Raw genomic sequence first — 9,779 nt, 5'->3', positions numbered from 1 at the left:
AAATTTTCTTCAGCTCCGCTCCTTAACATTTAAAATAACTTTTTATTATACCCTCCACCATAGCATGGGGGTATACTAATTTCGTCATTCTGTTTGTAACACCTCGAAATATGCGTCTGAGACCCCATTAAGTAAATATATTCTTGATCGTCATGTCATTTTAAGTCGATCTAGTCATGTCCGTCAGTCCATCCGCCCGTCTGTCTGTCAAAAGCACGCTAACTTTAGATGGAGTTAAGCTAGCCGCTTGAAATTTTGCAATTTGGGATTGTAAATGGGCCAAATCGGTCCATGTTTTGATATAGCTGCCATATACACCGATCTTGGGTCTTGACTTCTTGAGCCTCTAGAAGGCGCAATTTCCGATTTGACTGAAATTTTGCACGTAGTGTTTTTGGTATCACTTCCAACAACTGTGTTAAGTATGATTCAAATCGGTATATAACGATCTTGGGTCTTGACTTCTTGAGCCTCTAGAGGGCGCAAATCGGTACATAACCTGATATAGCTGCCATATAAACCGATCTGGGATCTTAACTACAATTCTCATCCGATTTTTCTGAAATTTTGTTTGTAGTGTTCTGTTAGGACCTCCAACAATTGTACCAAGTACGCTTCGAATCGGTTAATAACCACCGATTCGGTGGTTATACAAAAGCGATCCGTGGTGGAGGGTATATAAGATTAAACCCGGTCGAGCTTTGCACGCTCTTACTTGTTTTTCTATTTCCTTCTTTTACACACCGCACCCTATGTAGTGATATTTTAAATTTCTCATTAAGTTAAGTTATATGTAATCTTCATCGCCGTCTATATCGGACCATATCCTTATAAACCCCATATAAACGATCTCCTGAATAGATTTCTGCCTCTAGAGGGTGTAAGTCTCATTCGATTTGGCTGACCTCAAAATCTCTGACTTCCCGATATACTTCTTGAGCCCCTAGGCGGCGCAATTCTTGTCCGATTTAGCATTATTCCTCCTACGACCTCCAACTCGCGAATAATCCGACATCTCGATTTTATTCGTAAGCCTCTAGAGGCCGCAATTGTTATGCGTTTGACTATGTTTATGTTTGACTGATTTGCCATAATGATTTCTCCTATAACCTTCAACATCCACAGCAAGTATCTTCTGAATATATCTCTATTGCTCCCATATAAACTGATCATCGGATTTTACTTACATAAACATATTCACTTACTTTAATTGGCTATGACAGAATATTCGTTCCACTAGACGAACGTAGAATAGCGTTCCAAGCGCCTCGATCTTCTGAGCACATTCTAAAATCTCTGACATCGGGGTGACTTTCACCACCTGATCTTTCCATCGGGCTTTTGGTCTTCCCGGTTTGCGTGTACCACCGTGTTTGCTGGAGCTTCTTCATCCATTCTGACAACATGACCTAGCCAACACAACCGTTGTATTTTGATGCATGTAACTATGATATCGTCGTCATACAGCTCGTGGTTCATAAGTCGCCTATATTCTCCATTATAGCACACTGGTCCATATATTTTACGAAGAATCTTTCTCTCAAATACTCCAAGCACTGCCTCGCATGCTTTCACAAGCACCCATGCCTCGGAACCATATAACAACAAGGGTAGTATCAATGTCTCGCATAGTGTTACCTTCGTCTGTCGACAGGTGGCCTTGTTTCTAAACTGCGCATCTGTTTGCCAGTATTATTCTTTGCTTTATTTTAAAACTGGTGTCGGATGACCGACTTATAGTGCGAAAATCTTTGGCTTTTGTGGGATAAGATTTTCCTGCTTTTGGAATGAAAATTACCTTTGTGTCCCTCCATCCCACAGGTGTATGAGATATGATGATACCGCAATAGTACATCTCCCGGAAAATGTGTATCTATGAGTAGTTCTAGTATTGTCTCACAAGACATTGTTCATACATTCTCTGACGTCTGAATGTATCCCACCCTAGTAGGTTTCGAGGATAAGAGGATTAACCATTAAGCCAAGGATAGCCAAGAGGCCTTAGATCAAAAAGGTCTAAAAAAAAACCATTCATTGGCGACTTTTTTTGCTTAAATCGAGAACGCTGAACCAACATGATGTTGTATTTCAAGACTACTGAAGAGCGAGATACTGAAGATAAAGTTAAAAGAACAAGTTGCTTCCCTCCCCTAAAAGGCCCGATTCTTATGCGATTTGATTGGAATTTTACACATATACTTACACTGTGGTCTCCAAAACTCAATAAGCAAAGCAATTCTTTCCTTTTATCCTAGGTTTATATAAAAAAGAGATACCGGGAAAGAACTCGACAAATGCGATTCATGGTGGAGGGTATACAAGATTCGGCCCGGTCGATCTTAGCACGCTTTTACTTGTTTCATATAAAAAAACTAGTCGTGTGTGTGTGTGTGTTTACCCACACCTTTGCCAAATCAACCTCATGGCCTTGGTACGAATTTCGTACTACGAAAGCAGACGACAAGAAAAATAATACTCTATCTGAAGCCAAATCGCTCAAGAACATGATATAGCTTCCATATAAACCGATCTCCCGATTTAATATTTTGAGCCTTTACAAGCCCCAATTTTTATCCGATTTTGCTGAAATTTTGATTTTAGTTGTCTTGTTATGACTCTCAACAACTGCGTAAAGTACGGTTAAATTCGGTCTATTACCAGATATAGCTCCCATATTTTAGCAGAATTCATGGTGGTGGGTTCCCAAGTTTCGGCCTGTCCGAACTTATCACGCTTTTACTTGTTTTGCATTGGTGTCTTTTTATCTGTTTTACTCAATTCTCAACTAAATCATACAATGTTGAATTTTAAAACAAAGAGTTCAGTTATTGAAAACTCTACAATTGTCTTGAAAGCAGAAATGAATATAGACTTCCCAATCGTGTGGTGCCCTTGTATTGTATTGCTATCTTTAAGAATGAGAGCGTTGAGTTGCGTTGTGCAACGCGACACTCCTCAACGCGCTCAATCTGTTTAGGCCTTTGCAGTCAGCAGACAATGTTTGCTGTTTTCAGCAAACTTTATTCTATGAGCGCAAGAACCGATGGTTTGCCAGCTAAACCATTTATGATTGAAGGATTATGTGTAAGTTATCTTTTCTTTTCTTATATATAAAAATCAATTTTTGTTTGTTTGTTTGTATGTTCCGTATAAACTCAAAAACGGTTAAACCAATTTTCTTGAAATTCTCTCAGGTAGTGCATAATGATCCCGTGGTGAAAATAGGGTACTGCTTTTTGGATATCTGAAGGGGGGGGCGGACCTCCCCTTACCCAAATTTTCAGAAACGTCAGATCTGGAAGATGGGTGGTGCGATTTTGTGTGCTCTCTTACAGTAACCTAAAAACAAAATTTCGGATGGGGTACCTAGGAAGCCGCCCCACCCCAAAAACCTACCAAATATATATATATATATATATATATATATACTAAAGACAATATGGGACTCAAATGTATGGGACTCAAATGAAAGGTATTTAAGATTAGAAAACGTATCTGATATTTAATTGTAGGACCAAGTGTTTGGGGGACCGCCCCAACCTCCAAAACACCCCTAAATCGGACATATTTACCGACCATGGCAATATGGTACTCAAATGAAAGGTATTTGCGAGGAAAATATGAATCTGATATCCAAATTTGGGACCAAAATTCTGGGGGTCTACCCCCTCCCCTATATCAATATGGGGCTCAAATAAAAGCTATTTGAGTGTAGAATACGAATCTACGGATATAAATGTGGGACCAAGTGTTTGGGACCCTCCAAAATGAAAGGTCTTTGGGAGTAAAGAACGAATCTGATATCTTCATTCGGGATTAAATGTCTATGAGGCCACCTTACCCCCATTACCCCACCCAAATAGAACGTATTTGCTGACCATTACAATATTGGACTGTAATAAGAAGTATTTTAGAGTAGAACATGAATCTGAGCCAAGCGGCTGAGTGGCCGGCCCATCCCCCAAACCGGTCATGCTAGCCGACTATGGAAATATGGGTCTGAAAGGTATTTGAGAGTAGACCACGAATCTGATATCAACATTCGGGACCAACTGTCTCGAGGACCACCATTACAACCAAATAGGAATTTGCTTACAATGACAATTTGGGTCTTAAAGAGATTGGAGCTCGATATTGATAGTTTTTAGCGCCCATACGCCAAACCCGACATATTGGCTTACTTTTGCAATTAAGGTTTTTAAATGAAAGGGTTTTGTGAACAGAAAACGAATTTGATAACTAATTTTGGGGCCAAGAAGTTGGGGGACGCCTGATACCCACATTCGCTACCACGTTTCTGGGGGCCATACCACCCTTTAACTCACAAACCATCACCTCATCATACCACCCTTTAACCCACCATTGGGGACTTTCCTAGTCTTTTTAGAATCGGGTACACCAAACAACCACACTTAATGATCCTAAGACCCCCGAGCGAATTCTTAGACCAATTAAGATCATATGGGATTCAGATAAAAGCATTTATATTGTTAGTCAAGTGATATTAATATACAGTTTTCGTAGCATGGTATTTCACTAAAAACTCTTTAAAAGTCGAAAGAAATATTTAAAATTTAATTTTGCTCCATATAAGGTAGAAGAAGGCACAGCGGAGCGTGCCCGGTTCAGCTAGTAAATAATATTTACAACGAGCTTAAGAAAAAATTACAATGTTTTATTACCGGGAAAGGTGGATTAACAATATACTAAATATAAATCTTAAAAATTCACAATGAAATAACAACTCAATATCAATTTAGCAAAAGTTTAAAGCTTTTGGGAGCCTGGAGGCAACAAATTAGGTTGTATTCTTAGCAATTGTCTGTGTTGCCCCAATATATGTTCCAAATGATTGCATTCCCTTAGCTCCCCCTTGAACTCATCCAAGGTTTGATACAACACCGGATACAATTGCGGCAATATGCCGTGATCCAGTGTGGGAAACAAATGGTGTAGAGCATGATCACCAAAATGTGTTAATACCAGAAATTGTGATTTTTTCAAATCACCACGATCAATTATGGTGTCCACTTGAAATAGGCCCCAGTCGCGATCTTCACGATTGGCATCACCTTCATGATGTATTCGAGGATCATGGTGTGCAGCATTTAAGCCAATTATACAGAATGCAGCACTAGCAATCGCCGTAATGAGCAACCATTGGCGTATACACATCAACAAGTTCCAATCTGAGCTTAGATACATCGACAGTGGTATGGAGAGAGATATAATATCATGCCAATACATGATGTTTGTGTGCAAAAGGGAATAGACAATTCTACGTACAAAGAAGTAAAGAAGAATTCGTCATATTTGTGTATATTGGATAATATAGATGAGAATTTGTTTGCATGACAAAAAACTGGATTTTACTTACCTTGTGCCAATTTGTAAATACATTGCAATTGCATACACTAGTGGTTCTGTGACCCACGACACATAGCGCATCATCAACGATTTAATATGGAGATTAGGCACCCAACACAAAAACGGCTCAAACATTGATAATTCCAAATCCAGATAGGAATTGGGGTAGATATGATGGGACATGGCATGCGATATACGCCAAGCACAAAAGTTCATCATGGACAAATTGAAGGTATACATTCGCCAATTATCGCGTCTGTGGAAATAGTTATGGGCTGATATAACTGTCCAACATAACGTTGTACCCGCCAGTATGGTATACAACCAACTATTGAATTTTACACTAGCCACAGCGAACACAAACATCGATATTAGCAAAGCTAAATGGATGATCTGAAAATGAATATTTAAAAAGGTGATTTAATTAGGAATTGGATTAAAGCCTATTCGGAGTTAAATATTAATTATAACAATTTTGAAAACCTCAGACCATTAAAAATATTCTTCACTTAAAACAGCATTAGGATAAAATTACAAAAATATTATAACCTCAGGCAATTAAAAAAATTCTTCATTTGAAAAAGCATTAAGCTAAAGGGAAAATGTATTTGCAATCGTCTGACTTATTCCTCCGCATGATTGTTTTTAGATCGCTTTTCGCGACGCAAATCAAAATTTTTTCGATTTTAAGATAATAGATTATAAAGCAAAAAAACTTCATTCAGTAGGACCTTCCCTAATTACTTATGGTAAGATTATAATAAAGCAAGTAAGGAAGGGCAAAAGTCGGGCGGTGCCGAAGAGATTCAAAATCCTTCCTCTCAAATTTCGAGAAAATCGGTTAACAAATGACTATTTTATTGCAATATTACTGCAAATCGGACGAACAAATATATGGGATCTATATCCAAATCTGAACCGATTTTTTCCAATTTCAATAGGCTTCGTTTCTAGGCCGAAAAACATCCTGTACCAAATTTTAAAACGATCGCATGGAAACTGCGACCTGTACTTTGTACACAAATTAACATGGACAGACACACAGACAGACGAACAATGAGTCGATTGGTATACCTATCAATGGGTCTATGTCTCTTCCTTCTGGGTGTTACAAACAAATGCACTAAGTTATAATACCCTGTACCACAGTAGTGGTGTAGGGTATAATTATTATGTTATTGTTGAGATTTATGCAGTGTTTCAAGAAACAAATCGAGAAAAACATGAAGTTTTCACTGTGAATCACGAGCATAGTACCCGCCTTAAATCTTAGAAAACTTTTTTAGAGTAGAGACGAAGCTTATTAAAATTGGATATATGTGCTCGTCCGATTTGGACTAATATTGCAGTAATGTGGTCATTTGTTAACCACTTCTATCAAAAATTAGCAGGAAGAATTTTCTTTGGATTTTCTTTCGATATTACCACTTCATAGAAATCGATTCAGATTTGTATATAGTTCTCGTATATATATATATATATATATCGCCCGATTTTCACTCCTAGAGCACCACTGCAAGCGCATTAATTGACCAATCTTCCCAAAATTTTGTACAACGCTTTCCTCGACGACTACCACAATATCTAAGAAGTTTGTTTGAAATCGTTTCAGATTTAGATATAGCTCCCATATTTGTTTATTTATTATCCGATTCTCTCTATATTTGGCAGGAAAAATATTCTTATGACTCTTAGTGTTACTGGGAAATTTCATAGAAAGCGGTTCAGATTTAAATATAGCTGCCATATATGTATATCGCCTGATTTGCACTTCTTAAGCCCCTGCAACGCATTTATTGACCAATCTTGCCAAAATGTTCCAAAACAAAGTTTTCTTCGACGACAACTACAATATCTATATATAGTTTGGTTGAAATCTGTTCAGATTTAGATATAGCTCCCATATATATGTTCCTCAGATTTTGGGTAATTTGCAATAATGTAGTCATTTATCAACCGTAGTAATGACAGTTTGAGATCATACTTGGTAGGATTGTTGAAAGTCGAAACACTATGTGCAAAATTTCAGCCTGATCAAATAATAATTGCAGCATCTAGAAGCTCAAGAAGTCAAGTCGAAAGACCACTTTATAAAGAAGCTATATCCAAATCCGAACCGACATGGCCCATTTGCAATCACTAACGACCTACATCGATAAGAAGTATCTGTGTTAAACTTTATGCAGCTTACGCCTTCGATCACTGTCATGATTTCAACAGCCGGGCGGACGGAAGGGCATGGCTAAATCGACTTGGAATGTCAAGACCGTCTGTACTATATATACTTTATGGGGTCGCAGATCAATATATAGAGGGTTTACAAAGTATAAAAACTTAACTCTATTTATGTTTAATAAACCAAACCCTAGAAAAACAATTTAGGAACCATATATCGAGTAAAAATGATCTAGAGAGCTCTAAAGGCTATACGCAAATATGACCCGATGGAATTTATAGTTTACTTGGAGAGATGTCTTAAATAAATTTCTGTTCCAAAGTTCAGCGAATACGGATGACATATATGTAAATCGAAAGATCGGTCTATGTGGTAACTATATCCAAATATGGTCCGATTTAATTGAGAGAGTTGGTATATAACTCACTCATGCAAATTTCAGCACCGGCTAAAAATAGGTATTTTATAGGCCAAAACCATTACCCGAGATATAGGTCTATATGACAGCTACATATATAGAACATCTATCTGATTTGGCCCATGTTTGGCATGGTTGGGGAAAGGCCCAAAACAAGTCTTTGTTTCAATTTTGAGGGACATCGGATAGAAAATGAGCATTTTGTGGTCTCGGGAATTAAAATAGGATGATATATTTTAATGGGACCTATTCCAAAACTTTGATCGATATGGTCCATTTATATACCCTCAACCATAGGATGGGGGTTATACTAATTTCGTTATTCGATCTGTAACACATCGAAATATTGATCCGAGAACCAACAAAGTATATATATTCTTGATCGTCTTAACATTCTAAATCGATTTAGCCCTGTCCGTGTATCGAAAGCACGAAAGCACTAAATTTTGAAGGAATAAAGCTATGCGCTTGAAATTTTACACGAACACCTCCTACAAGTGAAGGTGGGTTGAGATTGTAAATGGACTATGTCGGTCCATGTTTTGGTAGAGCTGCCACAGCCGCTAGAGGGCGCAATTATAATCCTATTTGGCTTTAATTCTGCACAATGACTTCCACTGTGTTCTCCTAATTTTGCATGAAGTATTTTGTATTAACTTCCAATAACTGTGCCAAGTATGGACTAAATCAGTTCATAACCTGATATAACTCCCACATATTGACTTTTTAAGTCGCTAGATGGCGCAATTATTATCCGATTTAGCTGAAATTGTGCATGAAGTGTTTTGTTTTTGTTTCAAGTATGGAACAAATCAGTTTCTAACCTGATGTAACTCCCATATAAACCGATCTCGCGATTATACTTCATGATCCGATTTGGCTGATATTTTGCTCAACGACATCTTCTATGACCTTAGACAAATGCTAAATATGTTCCGAATCGGTCCTTAACCTTAATATTGGGTTGCCCAAAAAGTAATTGCGGATTTTTTAAAAGAAAGTAAATGCATTTTTAATAAAACTTAGAATGAACTTTAATCAAATATACTATTTTTACACTTTTTTTCTAAAGCAAACTAAAAGTCACAGCTGATAACTGACAGAAGAAAGAATGCAATTACATAGTCACAAGCTGTGAAAAAATTTGTCAACGCCGACAATTACTTTTTGGGCAACCATATATTGGGTTGCCCAAAAAGTAATTGCGGATTTTTCATATAGTCGGCGTTGACAAATTTTTTCAAGTTTTTTCTAAGTTTTATTAAACATGCATTTACTTTCTTTTAAAAAATCCGCAATTACTTTTTGGGCAACCCAATAGCTCCCATATAAAAAGATCTTCCGATTTTATTTCTTGTTGACTACAAAGCCGCTTTCGACAGCCCTATACGTTCAAAGATATTTCATACCATGTCTGAGTTTGGTATCCCTGCAAAATTAATAAGACTTTGCAGGATGACACTTGCTGATACACTTTCCTCAATAAGAATAGGAAAGAATCTATCCGAACCATTCAATACCAAACGAGTTTTCAAACAAAGAGACAGTTTATCGTGTGATCTCTTTAATATCCTGCTGAAGAAGAATGTACTAGATGCAGATGTGATTAGATATAGCACACTACTCACAATACAACAAATGCTACTCGCCTATGCCGAATACATATCATAGGTCGATCACCGGAAGCAGTAACTGCAGCCTATGAAAGAATCGAAAGAGAATCAATGAAAATGGGACTGGCAGTAAATGGAGATAACTCAACTCTCAAAACGCCTGTACACCGGAGCATATAAAGACAAGTAAAAGCGTGCTAAGTTT

At 37.5% G+C, this 9,779-nt stretch overlaps 1 protein-coding gene across 2 annotated transcripts in view; it reads right to left on the bottom strand.

The window, feature by feature from the left end:
• Positions 1-4,654: 4,654 nt before the first annotated feature.
• Positions 4,655-9,779, bottom strand: part of LOC106082297 (cytochrome b5-related protein) — a 49,701-nt gene continuing 44,576 nt past the window's right edge. For both annotated transcript variants that reach the window (XM_013244730.2, XM_013244729.2), the window contains exons 4-5: positions 5,378-5,760; positions 4,655-5,278 (exon numbers count right to left, since the gene is read on the bottom strand). In XM_013244730.2, coding sequence (XP_013100184.1) covers positions 4,768-5,278; positions 5,378-5,760 — 894 coding nt within the window. In that variant the 3' untranslated portion in view covers positions 4,655-4,767. The remainder of the gene's footprint in view (positions 5,279-5,377; positions 5,761-9,779) is intronic.

Source organism: Stomoxys calcitrans, chromosome 3 (genome assembly GCF_963082655.1).
Source record: "Stomoxys calcitrans chromosome 3, idStoCalc2.1, whole genome shotgun sequence".
NCBI lineage: Eukaryota > Metazoa > Arthropoda > Insecta > Diptera > Muscidae > Stomoxys > Stomoxys calcitrans.
Note: the sequence above shows the minus strand (reverse complement) of the source record. Positions and strands in the feature narration are given on the sequence as shown.